The sequence below is a fragment of the Dermacentor andersoni genome, chromosome 5, assembly GCF_023375885.2.
Source record: "Dermacentor andersoni chromosome 5, qqDerAnde1_hic_scaffold, whole genome shotgun sequence".
NCBI lineage: Eukaryota > Metazoa > Arthropoda > Arachnida > Ixodida > Ixodidae > Dermacentor > Dermacentor andersoni.
The window spans coordinates 96,035,992-96,056,712 of NC_092818.1; the positions used below are offsets into that span (position 1 = coordinate 96,035,992).

The window sequence follows — 20,721 nt, forward strand, 5'->3', positions numbered from 1 at the left end:
CTTCTCAATCTCGTTCTCAATGTCATTCTCTTGTTAAGTGCAGTTTTTTTTTTATAAGGCTGACCTTTAAACTGGCGGTAGGGTGGTTCCCGCGCTTGTTCTTCATTTTCCGAAGGCATTGTCCGCCCCGCCGAGTTCTGCTTTATTTAAACAAGGACTCTCGCCTTTTCAGTCTATGCGCCACCGTCGAAGTGTTAGATTCCCCCGTAGTGTTTTCATGATTACCACCAGTTTAACGTCCAGCGAGGCTTTGCTCTGCGAGCAATTTGTTTTGCATGTTCATTACAGGAAGCGTGTGCTGGAAGAAGAAAATCGGCCTAATTTTGGGCGTACTTATGGAAGGAGAATGCGTGCGTCGGCTGAAATAAAGACGAAACACAATGGAGGAGTGATAAGCGCCTGGTTTATCGCTCTTCTCTTGAGTGATACAGGTAGGCACAGCCTGCCGTGCCGATAAGCGCAGGGGTGTACTACTAACGTGTCACCCGCAGAAACTTGCCTCAGGAAAACTCCACCCCCTAAAGAACTATGTGTCGCTGCTCCTGACAAACAAGAATCTCCACCGAACAACGTTTAACATGGAACGGTGGCAGTAAGTTTCCCTTTCCTGTTTGTTTTGTTTTGTGTAAATCTAAAGCATTTGCCACCCGTAAGCAGTATGGTGTGGCAGTATTTCATGCATCAAATGACAGCCTCTTGCAAGCTCTGTTTGTCGGGCCTTTCTTTTTTCGTGAGGTTTCTTTATTTTTTTAGATTTTGCCATGTACTTCTAGCTTTATTATTCATTTGCAGTTTGTAGTTCGCACATGCGCCTTACTAGTGCTCAATTAATTTTGTTTATTAGTTATTCTTGCATATTACTATAGCCTTATCAAACCAAATCAACTTGACTTCCTTCGGTAGAAAGGAAGGAGCAAATGCATGGCATGACAGGAGCGGATCAAGACATTACACTCCTTGAATGATATTGACTACAAGCAGAATCCATGTTTTCCTTTTTTCTTTTCCCGCAGAATTTAGAAAGAAAAATAAGCAGTGGCATATAGCACAAATATACATATTCAGCTTGATTTCTCGAAGAGGCAGACATTATTTGCCGAAGAAATCAAAATCCATAATTACCTAATTACTGAAAATTTACTAAGGAGCTTCTTAACTAATTACATTAGAGCGCATATTGCAATTCTACGATTTCAGACTAGTGAGTTCACTCGGAACAAATTTTGAAACAAGCACCAGTTTTGAGATAATTGGTGTAAAACGTCCAGTACAAACGTAGTGGTCTTGCACTTACTTTAACAAAAGTTTGCCTTTTTTGTGCGTTGAAGCTCGAAAATAACTGGAACACCTATGCGTTTTGTTACACATTATAGGAAGGCTTACTTGGAAAGTGATGTCCTCAGAATTCGTTTCAAGCGGATATGCCTTGCAATTTTACCAGCCAAAGTTCGTAAATTGTCATGTGCTACAAAGTAACTAATTTCAACGTTCATTCGCAAAATCCTGTTAATCAGTTGATTATACTTATTGATTTGTTGTGCAAATAACAAAAATTCCGTGTTCCCTTTGAAAAAAAAAAAACTATATATTCGATTAATATTTTTAATAAGCATGGCACTGTGAGCTACCCAAGCATCATGGGCTCTTGGAACTTGAGTTATGCGGACTTAGAGCGCTAACCTAAAACGGGATATTCCAACTATTTAGCCAATATTTTCGTGCTGTAGAGATAAAAAGACCTGTTACGACGTTTATAACGTCCGAAGAGCTCCTTGTCAGTTAGACTTGTCTTCAAGTACAGTGAAGGACAATACGCCGCCGTTTATTCCAGCAAGAAGACGAAGAACTCGAGCCCACTGCAACGCACACTCGATCGCCACAGCGCGTTTTTCTTTCTCTTTGCGCGAGCTGTTTCTTTGCTATTATTAACAATCTTGTCACGAGAAAGTTAAAGTATGAAGAAAATTTGCCGAGCTTGTTTGCCAAGAATTCCATAGCGCGTTTACACATAATTTAAAACATGTGCTTATACGCTGCGTCTGTGGTATTCAATAAACTAGTGAAACACTTACAGCCAGTGGTGTTGATACCGCTGGATGTAAGATGGGTTAATATGCCGTATCAGAAACATCCACCACATTGGGTGGTCTGAATCTGAGTCCATGCATGGGTAGCATAGCATGCAGGCCAGTTTGTGAAGCGTCGAATCTGACACTGAGTCCAATGAATCAAAATGGTCCCAATTCAGTTACCTTAGGGCAGTGATCTGTCCTGATGTGTTCCACATGATTATGTCAGTTTATGAAACAGACCTTGCTGATGTTATTGTACTATGTCTTCTTTTTTACATTGTGTCTACCATCAATGTGCAACTTAATCTTCACTGTGTAAGATCTTTATCCAAACTTTTATCTTATATTGGGTGAGTGGATGTTTTGCATTTGTTGCTCATCTATTCGATATTGCTGCACCTTTCTTTCTTTTATTTCATATTGTGCTATAATGTTGAATACAGTTAGTGCTATTAGTCAGGTTTAAATTTGTTTAATTCTTGCGAACATCCAGATAATTCGTTGTTTTATTTTAATTGTACAATGTTGCCAACGGCAGACACGCACTGTAGAAGTCGACGGGCTCATGACATGTTTGTCACGAGCCCGTTTTAGGCCTTTGCTCCTCGACACTCTTCGATGGAGACGGGGAAATAAAGTCAATTTAGTTCAAATGTAATAGGATTTCTGGTACTCAAACCACACCAAATAGAAGCGTGAGAATCTAGATTGTTAAATGGTTGACGACCTGGGCTTGCTTATGTATATAGTGAAAGCAATACTTCTGTAATTATATCCAGCCGTGCTTCTGACTGCGTTGCCTAGAGTGTCTTCAACGGTCGACACTATGAGCAAACACGACCCCTAAATCAGAGCTGAGCCTCCGCGGTCAGCTGCTACTTCTTCCTGCTATAACGCTATAAAAAAAAAAAAAACGTTTTTACAGCCTTGCAGCTTATCTTATGCTTGGACGTTTTTTTTTTTTTTTTTTTTTTTGGGGGGGGGGGGGGGGCGTTATGTGTCAAAACCACGATATTATGAGGCACACCGTAAGAGGGGGGGGGGGGGGAGACTCCGAATCGGCTATGAGCAGCGTGAAAATGCGTCCGGCGGGGCATGTATGGAACTCACGACCTCGTTCTTAGCAGCGCAACGCCATAGCCTGTAAGCTACCGTGGCGGGTCAAGAAAAGCTGCAAAGGCAGCAAATTTTTCTTCGAGTGTACGTGATAACTCGTAGACAACATGCACTGTATGGCCTCCCTTACGTTGCCTGAAAAGCAACGTTGCAACGTTTACGTGCATTAAGGATTAATTGAAAGCATTTCCCTAGAACTCACGAAAATACTTTACGGCTACTTCGCTTATCAACTCCTCTAAATGTGTAACGCTATACTAGCGTCATCGCTGGCGCAAATCAACATTTAATGAACAAGGATTCTTAAAAAAAAAAAGTATGTCTAAAAACCAGTAATTTTCTGCCTTCTACCACTTACTTTTTTATTGTTTTCTGTTTAAACGCGCCCATGGTGTTGCTTAGTTTCATTGAGGCATTACGTCCGCTTTCATTGGTGGTGTTCCTTAGCGCAGTTACGATTTATGGCTCTGCCTTCCAGCCATTTCGTACTAACCGTCCGCAGTAGAACTAATGTCAAAGTGGTGGACATTAGAGTTGTCGTGGTGACTTTAGCTTCGTGCGCTTGGACCCGCCGCGGTGGCTCAGTGGCTACGTCGTTGCAGGTTTGATGCCCCCTGCAACGAGCGCATTTTCATAGGGGCGAAATTTAAAAAAAAAAAGAAATATGCTTCTGTACTTAGAACCAAGGTCTTCAAAATTAATCTGGAGTTGCAGAACACGGCGCGCCTCTCAGTCAGATTGTTGTTTAGGCGCGTAAGGCCCCAGAATATAATTTAATATTTATACCTTCTAGCGCTTTTTTGTGTACCACTATATGTCCTGAAAGCACTTGTCGTACATGTGACGTTCTTTTTCACTTACCTTTGAGTGCGAAGTACAGCGGTTCTGCATTTCATTTGCTTGGTGCAGCATAGTTTCGACGTTGCTGGGCATCGTCGGATCGTCGATGGCGATAAGGGATTTGTCCGTGTGCGAGGATCCGACGTACTCGTGTGGTAAGTGCGGAAGTCGTTCTTTCGGATTTTCGCTTCCCTTCTTGCGCGCACTTGGCAGTTGGCAAATTCATTACGTATTGGTATTAACGTTCGTAGAATTAAATGCATTTGCGCTGTTTTAAGTATCACGGCAAGCAAGGGGCTAGCTTTGGAAAGTGATCGAGCAGGCGCTTAATGACAAGAATCGCAAGACAGGAGACATGACATAATACTGCAAATGCGTGGTCGACAAAGCAATACACTCGCGAAAGGAGGTCACGCATCTGTACATCTTTACGCACGAATGAGAGATCGTCCGAGTAATAAACGTCCGAATCACGTTGTTCGCTCAGAGGAGACCGAGAACGAATTGCATAAGACGGTAGCTTCGTGGCTGTGCTTAACTGCAAGGTGAGACAACAGCGGTTGTTGCAAAATTACTGAGTAGTTGTTTTTGTTGTTATCCTCATGACCGAGTAAAACGTAAGTGTCTTCTTTTATTTCTTCTGCCTTTAATCTGTCGCTCGCGTTCGAACCTACCTTTCTTAGTCCTCACATTTGTTAGAGCTGTTTTTCTTTTATTCAAGTGTGTTCGTCTTTCATAGCACGCGGGGTTGATCTCACCAATCTTCCATGAAGTATATAGCGTAATGGATTATTTATTTGTAACGCTGAGCAGCCATGAGACGGACAGTAACACAGCCAGCGCCAACAGTTCGACAACTAGCCTCGCACGCAGGTGACAAGGCTATGTAAGTCCGCGTGACAAGCACGTTCGTCTGTTTCACTACAATAGCTTTGTCTGGCGCTGCATAATGAAGATATTAAGGTATAACAATAAATGCAACGTCAATTCATTTTCCCACAGCTATGCAGTCTGACATCTCGGGACACATCTAAGTGGACGTGCTTTGAACACAAAGTAGCTTGAATTTCGGGGTTTCATCATGTTTACAAAGATTATTAACTAAGGAAACATAACTAGTTAACATATGAATTTAAGTCTTTGATCAAGGTGTTGTAACGTAATTTACGATATCCGCAGGCGCGAATGATGCGTTGCCACAGAAGTAAATTCTTGGCGTCGACTTCATCGTTTTTGTTAACGGATTTCATAAGGTCTGCGTTGAAACATCTGTCGTGTACTAGAATATCGGATAATTGACCACAGGTCCGCTCCCACCCATGGTACCGGAGAGTTACGTCATGAAGTACGAGTGGATCGACCTGGTGCGCAACCAGACAGCGTGGATTGAGGAGCACTTCGACCGAGAGAACCTGCGTGCCAAGATCTCGGCCGTTGTACGTGGCGAGAAGGTCGTCAGCATATTCGACTACTTCAGCGAGACGGTGGCTACGTACAGCTCCGACAGACCGGGAGGTAAGGCGATGCTCTGCAGCCATAGTTGTAACCACCAGAAGACCAAACATCATGCTAAATTATCTTTGAGACATGTAGACAACGACAACAACAAGGTTATGCTAAATCATCCTAATTTTCAGAAGTCTTAGTTTAATAATGCGCGAAAGTCACGGTGCATAGAGAGGTGGCGGAGATGTTAAGCTGAGCAGAACGTCAACTGAGAGCTCAGAAATCTAAACGACGACACATACGGCCATATAATTTGCCGCCGAATTCTATTTCTCCTTCACTAAAATCGTACCTGAAATTCAGGTGCTTATCAACCAAAAGTCTCCGGATTTCAACGAAAACTCAATAAAATTACAACATAATTTCCATAAAGATCTCTGCAAAGGACTGCTGCCTCTTCTATTGATCAATTATATCTTTAAACGTATTAATGGACATCGAAGTTCCGATACTGCATACAATGACGTAAATCACTGCGTTCGACCAATTAGCGAATTTAATCAAACACGTTGTGTAAGAACAACAGGCCTGGAGCACCAATTGAGCCAGCGAACTTCTTTTACACTCATCCTGGAACGCTTACGACTACATAACAGCTCAACCACCACGTGGGGGGGGGGGGGACTTTCTGCTCAGTTCAGTTTCAGTTCAATTTCAGTTTATTCTTCATTAAAACAAAACAATGAGTAAATAAATAGTATGCAGACGAGTGTCGCAAAGTCAATGACTGCAACGGGACCCTCGGTTCTAAAAAGAAAAACAAAAAGATGTGTACAAACATGGGTTAAAGCAGCAAAGATTAAAAGAAAGTACTAGGAAAACAAATGAATGCGCGTAATGCAATACATTGGCAAGAGAAAAACAAAAAGTACATATATCAAAAAGCATAATTACACAGAGAACATGTTATAGGACATGAAACTATTTACAAAAAGAAATAAAACATCTTCACTCATATTTGAATACATTCAAAGATGACGTTAGTTTAAGTGAATGAGGTAGATCATTCCATATCTTTAATGCTGAAAACGAGGATGCCATTTTTCCATAGTTTGTGTTACATTTAGGTAATAAAAAGTTGTAATTATACGCAAACCTAGTGTGGTTGGTATTAGTGAGTAATTTGTAGTCCGCGAATTTGTAAGGAAGCTGTTTGTTAAGTAATTTAAAAAAGAGAATACTTAGATGATACTTAGACAAGCCAGATACAGGTAGTGTAACGTTTGCCTGAAGTAGCGGGAGAGCATTTGAGTAAAAGGAACTGTTGATGATTATACGAATAGCCTGGTTCTCTATGTGTTGAATAGACGAGAGGTGGCAGTTATACGTGTTTCCCCAGGAAGCAATACCATAGGTGATATAACTAGGAATGAACGCAAAGTATAAAGATAATAATGCGTGTTCCGAAAATAATGCACGTGATTTTATGAGAGCTCTTATGCCAAAAGCTGTTTTCTGTTTAACAAACGCAATATGATTAGTAAATTTCAAGTGAGAATCTAATTTTATGCCAAGGAACAACACACAGTCCGCTGCATGAATAAGGTGACTGCCGAGAGTTACCTGGGGGATACATGGCACGATCCTCTGCTTTGTTTTAAATAACATGAACTGGGTTTTGAGAGGGTTTCAAATTAAATGATTTAACTGACACCATTCAACAACTTTCGCTAGTTCATTGTTGAGTTTAAAGAGTAAGGTTGGTAAATAGTTATCAGACAGAAATAGTGGCATCATCAGCATATAAAATAGCATTAGAAAGGTCAAGAACATCGGGTAAGTTGTTAATGTAAATGCAAAACAACAAGGGTCCCAGTATTGAGCCCTGTGGTACCCCTTGATTAATAACTTTCGAATTTTGCCGAGAAATGCGTAAGAAATAAGCTAAGCAATGCTATAGGGGGCACTTAACGTTCTTCTTAAGTATTCGTATCTTTAGGTAGCTACTGCTGTTAACAAAACAAGCGATGCTGCCTTTTCTGTGCAACCGTATGTAACACTGGTATACTGTAACTGAATCTGAGCTTAACCGTGCATAACGACCTCGTCTAAATAGGGTATTACTTTTTTTAGAGAGCTCGTACTCGAGTCGCCGTGCATTTTTGCTTTTGCTTTACATCTTGACCGCAAAGTGGTCGCTGCGCCTCGTTACGAAATTTACAGCCTTCGGCTATGCAGCAAAGCGCCGCAGTTACTGAGATACCTCGGCGTGTGCTTAAGTATTAGCTTTATTCCCTGATTTCGTGAACGTGTTCGTAGAATAACTCATTGTATGCAAATCAGTATCTTCAACGCATTACCACTGTCCGACTTACCCTGTATTTTTTATTTCTCCGTTTCCCCTTCAAGTATCAGGTTGGAGGCACGTCATTCAGGCCGACCTCTCCCGTTTTTCATTGTTAAGCTCTCTTTCTCGGCCGCGAGACTTAGAAAGCCGACGAGGTTTCACATCGATCTTAGTGCAACGACATGTTGCTAGGAAAGGAAACATGACGGCATTTATGGCCGTCATGTTTCCCTTCTTAGCAACATGTCGTTGATGCAATTGAATTAGCATAAGAGTGAAGGAGTCCAAAACGACCACCTCGCAGCCAAGCCGTCGCTTGACCCGGAGAGCCAAGAAACGTGTGAGATAGCCGAGATGTCCACGTACCGTGCCACACAGCTGCCGTTCGGCTACAAGTACCGCGGCGAGCGACCACGCCAATCCCGCATGGACAGCTCGAACGAGGCGCTGCGGTTTGGAGGTCCTTACCGCGTCCACTTCGTGCGTCCCGCCACGGGCGAGGAGACGCGCCACCTGCCGGCAAACCTGTTCGAAAGCTGTGCCTACGACAAGGACCAAGACGCCACCTACCGTATGCGCTACTATTGGTCGGCCAGTGAGTGGTCTTTGTCGTTGCTTTACATTAGTGTTTGCTATCTGTCCCCCTCCCCCCTCTCATTCTCTCTTTCCTTTTTACTTCCCTTTTTACCTTCAACTCCTATTTCCATCCCCTTGTATTCCGGCAACGGCGGCCGCATTTCGATGGGGGCGAAGTGCGAAAGCACCCGTGTACTTAGATTTACGCGCACGTTAAAGAACCCCAGGTGGTCCAAATTTCCGGAGTCACCAACCACGGCGTGCCTAATAATCAGAAAGTGGTTTTGGCACGTAAAACCCCATAATTTAATGATTTCTCTCACGTCCTTTCTAAGGAGTAGGCAGGCGTTGTGCCCTTTTTGGTGGCAGTTGCCAACCTGCTCGCTTATTTTTATCTCTGTTCATATTATTAATCTTTCACCTGTACGGATTGAAATCACTTTCAAAGGGCAGCACTAAGTCAGTTAATACTGGTGACGCATTCTTTCAGCGCTCTATTGGAATTTATCTGGCGGAAGAAATGTTGGCTATAGGGGGGGGGGGGGGGGGTACGAAGTGCGCGTATTCTTTCTTGACGTTCGCGCACGAGGCTTATCACTGGCTTGTCAATATCACGTGACGGAGTTCAAAAGACTAGCGTCTATTTCAGCGGTTTACATGTAGAGCCGGCTACAAAATACTAGTGTGAGGCATTTGTTTCCTTTAAATTCGATGTAGTTCTGGTTATTGATAACCAACTACTTCCCAGCAGACGGGGCTTCCCAGTTGATCTTAAGCTAGTGGCCATTTTTAGTGTCCCTTAAACGTGGGCCCTTAGGCTAGCTTCCCCTTTCGTTCATAGAAGTTTGCATGAACAATGAAGTGGTTAACCGCCTGGCGAGCTTCTGTTTATGAATAGTTAATATACCCGCTCAACTGAGACAGGGATGCAACGAAACGACCGTCTTGGAGTGAGAGCGTGAGCCAGTGAGAAAATGGAGCGCTGTGAGCTACCAAGTACTGGAGGCTAACTTAGCCGGCCTTCAGCGCTCTTGTTTCTCATGTAACGCTCAGCATTGTCTCAACGAAAGAGGAAGCTAGCCTTCTGGAACACCATTCAAGGGACATTAACTACGAGTATTTAGTAAAATTTTGAAGTGAAGAACACATAGGCAATACTAAAACTGTCCATCTGGCCATGAGTGGAAGTTTGGCAAAAATGAAAGGTAAGTGGCGACGCCGTCTTCAAGTACCTTCTCTAGTCACGAGTGACGTCACAGCCAGAGAGGCGGATAGCAGAGGAAGAGCTATTGCAGTCACTCATGACTGTAGCTGCCGCGAAGGCACTGATGATGCCCCCAACGTTACGGACGATCTCAATAAAGGCTTCTTCAGCAACACGTGGGTGGGTTCTTGTCGTGATAGTTGTAAGGTCTGTAGTTTACAAGAATGCAGTATTTGTCGAGTTGGATTGACATAGTGCCATTTTCCAAGCGCCCAAACGGGACAACCGAACTAACTAGACAAAACAGCAAATTGGCTTGTCTTGCTTTCTCTATTAGGCTGTCCTGTCGTTGCGCTGGCAAATATCACGTGGTCTGTGCGCTGTCTTGTGAACTTTTCATTTCTGCAACAGTCCATGGAGAATATTTTCCCAAGTATAAGACACAATGGGGCCGAAAAGAATAAATAAGTGTGCATTGCTTAAACAACGTCACTGTCAGGCTTTCCACCAGGCTTTATTTCAGAATTTTTTTAACGTTTTCATTTCTTTGTTAATTACGGGCTCCTCTGACTAACACGGACTAACAAGACGACCAAGCTGTACTCGTACCACATTTGCGCATTTATTACACTTGTATCGCCCATTCACTTTAGTAAAAAAAAAAACATGCAATAACCTGATAACTGCAGCTGCAGCCATATAGGAAAGGGTTTTAAAATTTAGGTTAACATGAAAGGTCAGTGAAATTTGGGTTATTATCACATTTGCTCTAATATTCTACTTACAGCTGCCTCTACATTTTTTTTAACACGTTATAGCATTATGTTATGGTTAAATATGACGGCGTTTGCTTACTTTGTACCGCTGGAACCGATCTAGTTATACGGTAGTATTCTCACCCCAGATAGGCGGGTCAACTTATCTCGCTTGAGTCACTCAACATGTGTTTCCCACCCTGCTACCAAGACACCAGGTCGTGACCCAATAAAAAACAGCAACCATTGATTTCCTTGCCAAAAGAAGTGCAACCTTTATTATTTTTGAAGAAAAGATGCATGGCGTCTATTAATCTCTTATTTCTTCGTTTGTTTGCGGAAAGCAGCTCATTTTTTTTCGCGGCCAGATAAAGCAACTCTAGTGGCGTGAAATCTGCTACTTTCGACACGAGGTACCATGCAGCCCTGAGAAAGAGAGAAGGCTGTCCCGTGGCGTGCTTATTGTTGAGTCTTCACACACACGTCAACTTCCGCCTGCGGTCACGTTAATATATTATTATTAGTGTGCTTTCTTACTTCTCTTTTTTTCAGACGCGTCCTTTATGTTCCCAAATGGAGAAGTGGATGTTCCTATTCGTATCGAGCAGAAAGGAACTTTCCCGAATCCTGACGACGACAACAAAGTCGGGCCATGGAACACGATTCGGAATGTCGCTTGGTACCAGTCAAACCCGGAATTTTCCGACGAAGACTTTGAAGTAAGGTGTTAGTCTCGTAGAGTTATTACTTCTTCAATCCAAATCCATTCCGCATCTGTCAAAGAAAACTAGGAAACGTAGAGGTGGCTGTTCTTTACGTGTGCCGCCCGTCCCGTTGCTACTCCTCTGTCAATCACGGATAGCTTTGATAGAGGCCCATTTCTAAATGTAACCGTGCATAAGAGCGCCACGGAAAAAAAGAATAAAGAAAGGAACGACAGGCAGGGCAGTGCTATTGGCACCGTCCCAGCTGAGATTCACAGATGAGTTGAGGTGGAATGCAAGAGAGTGCTGAACTTGGCTGCTTAGAGATAATCTTAGAGATAATCGAACAGCGCTTCAGAAAGGGCGAAGTAAAGACGGCAGGCACAGCTCTGAGTAACAGCCAGTGTTTATTGCACTTAAATGACAATATATACGAACGAGGACCTGCGCAGGGAACAAACAGATGTGTCACTGCCTGTCGACAATAGTGACTTGAGATGTTTCCCTGCTCACACCCTCGTTTCTGTGTATTGCCATTCAGGTGAAATGAACACTGGTTGTTAGTCAGAGCGGTGTCTTTCCTCATTACTACGTCCTGTCTGAAGCACTGTTCGATTACCGTATACGGTGGAATGGGGAAAGTAAACATTGCTCTCCTAATACGTATTTGCACATTAAATGTTGCTCAAAAGTTTACTTGAGAATATGTATTCCTTGAAAGCCACCGCACTTGTTTCAAAGTATTTCTCACTATTTAGAAAGTGTATTTCAGGGCCCATTTAAACACCGCATGTAAGGAAATACAAGCGATCGAAGTTCTGAATGTACTGCGAAGTATACTAAAATTTTTAGACATCACTGGTGGGGCAACCTTGCTGCATCACGACATTGTTTCTCAGTAAAATTTCGATGCATAGTATTTGATCAAAGTAAACGAACATCGCCTGGCCATTATATTACTCTGCATGGAAACCAAAATACATCACCCAATACATAACCTTAACACTGGCCATTGTATTGAGCAGCACAGCACGTTAATTCGCAGTCATCTTTACAGTGGTGTCTAGATTAGTGCTCCTGATTGTAGTTTTGTACTCCATAGTTATTGTCCTAGTTTCCTTTAATAAGGAAAGCAGAAGTTGAGACGTCCCTTCATAAAAATCAAAGCCTACAGGTACAAAAAACGGGAGTACGTCCTCACACACTGCTTGTTAAGAAGTGCATGTTAAATGGTGGATTAATATCCAATATTCGCGGTGTCTGCCCGTAGGTGCCTCGGCAAATGTACTGCAAGAACAACGCTAACGACCGGGAGATACCGCAACCGCCGGACACGTTCAGCTTTCGAGTCGAAGAGGTCTCTTTTACCCTCGATGACACCGGGTCCAGTGTCGGGGAATTCACGTCGACGTCATTCAAAGAGGTACAACATGGCCCTGACACCATGCGTGGCGTTGAATATTTCTCTTCGTGAGAATAGCTAGTAGGATGATGTAGAAATGATTCGCACATTTTACTATCCCATAGAAAAGCGGGTATCTTCGTACAGTACAAGATGAACGTTGTACATTTGCTCACACGACTTGAGCTGAATTCAAACATATTGCAGTCCATTAAAGATATTCGTCAGTGGCGGTGGCTTCGTTGTCAAAGACGTATATGATATGGTATGGATTACAAGGCAAAGTGATTTTGGGACGTAGATATAGTCATTTATTATGATTCCAATTTCGTATTATCAGGTTATCACTGCGTACGAGCGATGCTTTATTTGTCAACTCGCAGATCTGGTACGACGCAATGAGGCACCTAGCCAGGGTGGACATAATTCCATCCGAGGAAGAGAAACGCTGGCCGCTTGTCAACGAATCGGGGGGCTTGGACACTCTGCTTTCGATCGTCCTTGACTACGGAGCAGGTAATCCATTCTCATCGCACGTTCGTTTCTGTAGCTTGAAACATTGCTTTTACGAGGAAAGTTACGGGAAGGCAAACGCTCAATAAATAGGACACTGAAGTTGTCTCCGCAATAGTTGAAGCTGCGGCAAGTGTAGGGGAAATAACACTCTGCTCGTTGTGAACACATCCTTACCGCTTTTTTATTGCGTCACTAATCAAGTGCAAGAAAAAAACATTGCCTGTACAAACCGAACCGTCGCCTCTACACATCGAATGCATTTGGTGGCTCCCACTTTCGACGTTCTAGTGGCCGACTGTCTTTCTTCACTCTCAATCTTTCAATTGATCGAGATAGTGTTTTTACCGGCCTTGATAAAGGCATTCACACACAGTAGTTATAGATAGCTATGGACAGCGATAGTGTGGGAAGTGAGCAGATGGCAAACCAGCAGGAGACTTCTTGCAGGATACTGCAAGCTTTTTATTACACCTCTAATGATTAGCCGTGTCACCTAGGCACTCGTAAGTTCGGGATGTTTAAAGGTGGTCAGGTGCCAATTGCAGCGCCAGGCTGGTTTTAGAGGGTGTTCGTCTTTGTTACTTTCTCTATTGCCAAATCAGATAAAGAAGTCATGGAATGAGTTGCAGTGTTACACACTGCGGTATCTAACGCATACCTGGGCACATCGAGTGTTATATTAAGGCTTTCTAGTTTTAATAAAGTGTAGTTTTGCGCAGTATGTATCGGCAATATATAAACTTAGTATACTAACAGACAACAACATCGAAAAACAATTTACAGCTTTCCGGGGCTAGTAATTGAAGGTACCTTCAATTTGTCGTCTCGGACTGGCGCAGGATCGTTTCAGGCAATCAGCGTTGCCGTACGCCGCGTCTCGGACAATTCTGGGCTGTCCCGGATGAAAAATCGATGAGACGCAGAATCACTCTAAGGAAGGTCAGATGAATATATTTCAATATGTAACTTCGCACAGGTGAATATCTGTATACAATGCCAATTTACCATGCAAGATTCCTGGTCGAGGGGATCACATTATGGTGGTGGTGGGTGGAGGTGGTGGTGTGGGTGCTGAGGTTTCTGTGCGCGATATACTAGAGTGATATACGGCAGCAATCAAAATGAGGCATTCCGCTCTTCCATGATTTATGTCGCAACATAGGCTAGAATGCTAAAACTGATAAAATATTGAAGCAGTGCAAGCTTCAATTATAATTTATAATTATTTAGAATAATTTATTTTGTGCATATTTGCCTTCCCGATGAGCGTATCTTTTGTTCAGCAGTCCGATTTTTTTTTAGTGCGTTGGCATAAGGAGTGCCAATGCCGTAAAAGAAAGTATGTGTGCGTGAAGTGCGGGAAGCCGGTCACGTAGTGGAGGTAACACCGCCCCCCCCCCCCCCCCCCCCACACACACACCCCTGGCAGCTTTCGAGAACGGCAACATACCTATGTTGATAGTGCGCCGCGTCGCCGCTTGTCGATTTTAGTGTGTGCACTGTACGAAGTTAAAAATTGTTGATTTCAAATCAGTGTGGTGTAAATGGAAGTGTAAAAGCAGTTTTTTTTTTCATGCTAATTCTTTCGCTTAGTTAAACACCGTATCCGAAGAACTACATCCTTCATACATGATATATATATATATATATATATATATATATATACCATAAGAAGCCTATAAACAGAGACACCAAGGACATCATAAGGGAAATTACTTGCACTTAATAATTGAATAATGAACTGACAAATTAACGGAAATAAAGAATGCTCGAAGAAAAAACTGGCCCCAGGTAGGGCACGAACCTACGTCTTCGCATTGAGCGTGCGATGCTCTCACCGATTGAGCTACCGCGGCGCGATTTTCCGTCCACTCTCTGAGGTATTTATGTTTATCTACTAGAACTAACCCTTGGAGTGGTAGCAGAGCGACACCACTCACAAAGCTTGGCGGGGGCTGTGGAACGTTCTTTCTGCCGTAGGCGTCACGTGTACGTGAACATTTTGGGTGAACGCCAACTGGTCAATAAACCTACTGATGCTACATATATATATATGTATATATATATATATATATATATATATATATATATATATATATATATATATATATATATATATATATATATATATATATATATATATATATATATATATATATATATATATATATATATATATATATATATATATATATATATATATATATATATATATATATATATATATACATATATATATATATACATATATATATATATATATGTGTGTGTGTGTGTGTGTGTGTGTGTGTGTGTGTGTGTGTGTGTGTGTGTGTGTGTGTGTGTGTGTGTGTGTGTGTGTGTGTGCGCGCGCGCTTAAATCATGAATCCCGGGCCGACAAAGAGGTGCGACGTAATGCTAACGCATTTCTCTCCCATTTAACGCTAAATCGCTATTAATTATTTTCTTCTTTTTCTCCATGATTGCCTGTCACAATTATTAGTTGTTCTTTCAAATATATTCTTTTTAGTGACAAGGTTACTCTTTCCTTTTCTTTTTTTGCAGAAGCCGCATTTATCACGCATCCATCAAGCGGGGAGTGTGTCGTCAGGAAGCTCACAACGGATTTCTTTCTCTCTGAACCAAACAGCACCGAGGCCGTTGAAATGTTAGACCCGGAAAAACTATTTGGCTTCACGAAGGAACATCGCTTTCAAGGAAGAGTAAGACAACGAGTGCTGTTTATTCCATATGCTTATACTAACAGTCAAACATGCCTCTTAATAATCCCGCACAAAGCAAACATGCATGTGTTTGACGTAATGGTTGTGCGGAAGCCCGCAATGTGGAGAGAAGTAAGTAATAAATGGGAAATGAGACATCAACCCAAATGTTGCAAATTGCTGCAAAGGAAACCCATACGTGTTCTTCGAAAGAAAAGCCTCGCAGCTCCTCATAGTTCATCGACCTTTTCACGCAGTCCCCGGAAAAAGATGACTGTCGCCTACAAGTGCTGGAAATTCTGCTCTGTGGCCTATGTAAAGAAAAAAAAATATGATATTCAATCTGCTGCTTCATTATAAACTGATTTTTCGCGTGATAAGAGTAATTAACTTCTTCCTTAATTTCTCTACATTTTCTTTAAAATTTTCCAAAGTCCTGAAACTTGGTCAGATCTGTCGAATGCGTTATGATGATAGCTAGTTATGGCAGTTTTCAAGTTCTATGGCCTGTATTGAAGGTAGCACATTTTTGGCTATGGCTGAAACATAAGATTGAAAGAACATGCACGACAAGGCATCCCACACCTTGGGTTGCGTGTTTATCGTAGTCTGTCTTAAGTTTCTCTGAAGCTTGCACTTCTCTTTATCGTGTCACGATGTCACACAGAGGTCGAATTTCGCATCACAACATGCACTACCGAAGGGCCCAGGCTTTAGAGTGCGGAAGATCCTTGAGTCGGAGACAACTCTAAAGGAAGCACGCCGAGTAGCAACGTATGAATCCGTTTTTTTTCCCGACCAAAATACAGCTGCACCCTCTCCCCACTCTCCTCCGTCCCCACCCCGCCCCTAGCAGAAGGCAAGTGAGACCTCTAGAACGTAGCAGCGCTTGCAGAAAAACAGGAGTGTACGCACCAACAATGCGGCAAAACACTTTTGTCGGAAGAAAAGTACGTGGCAGTCTACGCGCAACAGTCTTCTAAGAACAACTTTACTCGCAATACATGCGCGTGAAAATAGCGATCGCCACTAAATAATGCGCGGCAAACACTTCGAAAGAAACCATTGTGCGGTCACTCGGAAAACGCTCACTGCTGGTGTAATCCAGCGGCAAGTTACAGTTCACGGCGCATCGGCAACCGCTGTCGCCCATAAATCCCTCTCGCTGCCGGAGCTCGGCGTTTCTTCCAAATACGTCCGCTTTTCATCCATCGTTGACTGCACTTCTGCACTTTGAACCCAACGCAGAAAAAAGTTGACTCCGCCAGTCCACAGAACTAAACCTGCCATATGTTTATCAACTTCCGAACTCGTGCTTGCTGAGTTAGCGTTTCTTTCTTTTTTTCCAACAAATATGTAATAGAAAAAAAGAATAACGATGGGATGCTGATCTTGTGTCATTTCTTCTGCGTGACCGACCTGACAAGTGTAGCTTCGGTTTTATATCCAGAACTGTTGGATTTCCGAGAATATTGTCTATTCTTTGAATAAGAGCAGTGTTGCGAGAGAACTCTGAAACGGTTCTAGAAATAGTGATATTCCGGTCAATTTACTGTTTTATCGAGGCAGTAGTCACGTGAAAGGACACGAAATTTAAGTTTATTTTACAGTTATGCAACGTAACCAACAGCCAGAATAAGCACAATTATGCGCGTGGCTCGGCAGCACAAAGCATCATGCTGTAATGACAATTAAAGGCTAACTGCAACAACGTTTAGCTTTGCCCAAATCTAAATAAATGTGTTGTATGCACTAATAAAGTAATCTTGGCAATGCTGCAGGGCAGGTAATTGTCCCATTTTCGTATTAGCAATGTTTAAGTAGGATTTAAGCAGATGACGCGTGACACTTGGTGCCTGAAAGGTGCCCCAGCACGTCACCTTCGAGATTTTTCAGCGCACCGCGGGAAGCCGCAGGCAGCGCCTAATCTCGTAGGTCATGCCGAGGGGCCCCGCGCTCTGAGTCCTGCGTCATTTCCGGTTAGTGCTAATCACGGAGTTTTCCTTTTCGTCTTTTTTTTCAGTTTTGGTATGAAATACGTCTACTTTTGCAAGTCTCCTGTGACGCATCCCTCCCACTTCTAACGTGAACTTTTGCATAGCGGCTGCCTTGCAGCTATACGCCGTCCGAAACGAGGCTTCCTTACGCGCCTCAAAATGTCGTTACAGTTGGCCTTCAAGCCCTAAAGCCTTAGAAGCTGAACTTTTCTCGAATCAACACTGCGCTAAAGAGAATGAATGAAATCAATAAATATAGCAGGGCAAGTACACGTGTATAAAACCAGCGAAATAATAGAGAATGATGTGGTGTTCAAGGCAAGCGTGAAACTCGTGCAATTTCTTTTCGGTCACCCAATGTATAAATTTTTTAATTTCTTAATCGCTTTTATTTTAGGTAGTATCAAGAAAAACTTTAACTGGATAATGGTAAATGGAATATAAAAGAACACGTGTGTGTGTGTGTGGGGAGCGGGGTGGGGGCGTTGGTGTGTGTTTCATTGAAGAGCACGTGACACATATCACACGGACACATACTCAGTGACCCAAGTTCACGCATAACAGAATATGATCATTGCAATTTGCACATACCTATGTGTTTAATTTCTTTTCTTTGGTTTTCATGCAGTACAAGATAAGAGGAATAGAGGTTGAAACATGGACGGCTCTTATGAATGAATCGCTGGATGTTACGGAGAACAACATGAAGAGGCACGAGATATCACTTATGACGGTAAGCACGGCTGCCACGTTTATTGAAGAAAGAGGCGCGCGTAACAAAATAATGACGAAAGAAACGATCTTAACGAGCTACTCGTCCGTATGCCGTTTTCCATCGCCATAAGGAGACGAGTGGCAGCCACTAAAAGAAACAGTCCAAGCAGCAAAACATAAATACCCCAGAAAGTGGATGGGAAAAAGGCGCCACGGTAGCTCAATTGGTGAGAGCATCGCACGCATAATGCGAAGACGTGGGTTCGTATCCCACCTGCGGCCCTTCGTTTTTTCATTCACTTTCATTTCCCATTAATTTATCATTTCTTTTAATTCATTAGTAAATATAAGTAACTTTCCCTATGTTGTCCTCGGTGATATTGTTGGTTGGCTTCCTATGTTATGATTTAAAAAAATCGGGCCCCTCGGTTTCCTTCGTTCTAATTCATTTGTGAAATGAGTAATTTCCGTATTGCGCCAATTTCCACCGTCTGTCATAGTCGCCATATGAACCGTCTTTTATTTTTACTTTACTGATTAAGTCAACCGATGTCTTTTTATTTAGCATTGACACTGACAGAATGAGCTCGCACATCAACTTTTTACCCAGTATCATCAAAAGTAAAATAATTGCTCTAGTTGATTATTTCTTTGCCATTTCTTCCCCTTCTTATTTAGTGTTCCATGAGCGTTTATACTAAATTCATGTTGTACGTGCAGTGTGACTCGTACAAAGCAACTTTGCCATGTGCTTCGACATGCGCAGGCTTTTACCAGAGTCCTTTAATGTTTTCTTAACTATCAAAGAACTCGGTTATTGTTCTGAGTGTAAACTCTGGCACCAAGGGAATAATACGAAACACGTTCAAGGTTCTTTCATATTAGCTTTTCCTTTTTTTTTCGCACTCATTGCTGTTGTTCAAGTCACTAACCCCAATTGTATTAACTTATTTTGGCACGTTTGACAACACATTTGTCAAATTAGGATACAAATAATTTCCTGTGATTACAAATACAGACCATAGATACTTCCGCTCTATCCACTATAAATTTTAACAGACTAGGATGAGACTGTCAAGGTCTGTATTCACGGTCGGTCATTTCCGAATATTCTACACCTTAGTGGAACGCAATGCTCACCGTTCTTAGCATTAACAGCTCCCCCTCCCTCCCCCCCAACTGCTCTCCTGGCCTCTCCCCGACCCAACATGCACTGAAAGCGCAGACGCAAAACTTTGCTCTGCAGTTAATTACAGCATTAAGAATAAGATTTATTGTGAATTTTTCAACATCCAGTACATGCGCGATCTTATGTACGAGCGCATACAGAATGTGCGCCTAGAATCGTTTACTATAAAAAAAAATATTCCGCACAGTGCGCTGCTGATTTAAAGTCTACCACTGTCATATCAACGACTAAGTTACCCATATATAAAGGCAATTTGTTTTTGTCTTTCAGGACTCTCAAGCGGAGCGCTCAGGTGAACGTGGTATTGAGTTTGTCCCTGTCCAGGAGAGCATCTACACCGATAAGCATCAGGTACTTTCTATTTTTACATTGGCAGGAACTTTGAGCACATTCTGCAGACAGACTATGCAGATTATCCTGCGGCGTGTGCAAGTTCTCAGTGCTTCAACAAATTTTGAGGACCTTAAGCAATCATGTCTTCTTTTTTAGAGGTGCCGGTTGTAATGCAATGCGCAGATGTTGCCAGCTGCTTAAGCACCCTCGAATAAAATTCCCATCCGCGTTCGGGTGTAAAGAAATAAATCGAGAACTTTACGCTACACAGTCCCGGGCTTACCTTTCGGGCTTCATATAAGCGCAATCAATTCATCGATATCTGGAAGTCACAGCTGTGAAAGGGAAGTTAGAAAGTAGAAACCTCTGCGTAGGGCTGTAGTTTGTGGCCCTTGGCATAGGGTATCAGCGAATGGGTTATGCAAGGCTGTTCGCAGCACCTGTCTTTTGCTACTTTCACCGCCTGTCTTGTTATCGCTAGAAGAGGTTTGAGCGCGAAATAAGACACAGACAAAAAGTAGGCATGAGCGAGCGCACTAGTGCGCTTCTTCTTACTTTTTTATATTTTTTTCATATTTCCTAAATATGCTTTCTATGAGAATTTTTGCGTATCTCCTTTGCCAGAAAGCGTGAATACAGGTCTTCTGGTAACTTACTTAAACAGGCGGATATTCCTTGCATAACAATTCGCAACGTTTTAGATAGGTAACTGATGATTAGCTCTCATTTACTTGAAAACTACATACTTTGTGGCATTCGCTGCAATACTGCAATTGAGGCCGGGTACTACAGTCGTATTTGCTTAGC

General features: G+C 42.5%; 1 protein-coding gene and 2 non-coding genes across 3 annotated transcripts in view; 2 read left to right on the forward strand and 1 right to left on the reverse strand.

Moving 5' to 3' along the window:
- Window positions 1-442: 442 nt before the first annotated feature.
- LOC126530921 (uncharacterized) overlaps window positions 443-20,721 on the forward strand; it is a 29,800-nt gene continuing 9,521 nt past the window's right edge. Inside the window, exons 1-10 of the mRNA XM_050178248.3 lie at window positions 443-592; window positions 4,098-4,183; window positions 5,334-5,543; window positions 8,126-8,416; window positions 10,909-11,075; window positions 12,331-12,483; window positions 12,846-12,978; window positions 15,524-15,681; window positions 18,307-18,411; window positions 19,852-19,932. Of these exons, the coding sequence (XP_050034205.1) occupies window positions 579-592; window positions 4,098-4,183; window positions 5,334-5,543; window positions 8,126-8,416; window positions 10,909-11,075; window positions 12,331-12,483; window positions 12,846-12,978; window positions 15,524-15,681; window positions 18,307-18,411; window positions 19,852-19,932 (1,398 nt within the window). The 5' untranslated portion in view covers window positions 443-578. The remainder of the gene's footprint in view (window positions 593-4,097; window positions 4,184-5,333; window positions 5,544-8,125; window positions 8,417-10,908; window positions 11,076-12,330; window positions 12,484-12,845; window positions 12,979-15,523; window positions 15,682-18,306; window positions 18,412-19,851; window positions 19,933-20,721) is intronic.
- TRNAE-CUC (transfer RNA glutamic acid (anticodon CUC)) lies at window positions 14,762-14,834 on the reverse strand. Its single transcript has one exon. It is a non-coding gene; the product is annotated as a tRNA-Glu (tRNA).
- Window positions 18,602-18,674, forward strand: TRNAM-CAU (transfer RNA methionine (anticodon CAU)). The gene has a single exon. It is a non-coding gene; the product is annotated as a tRNA-Met (tRNA).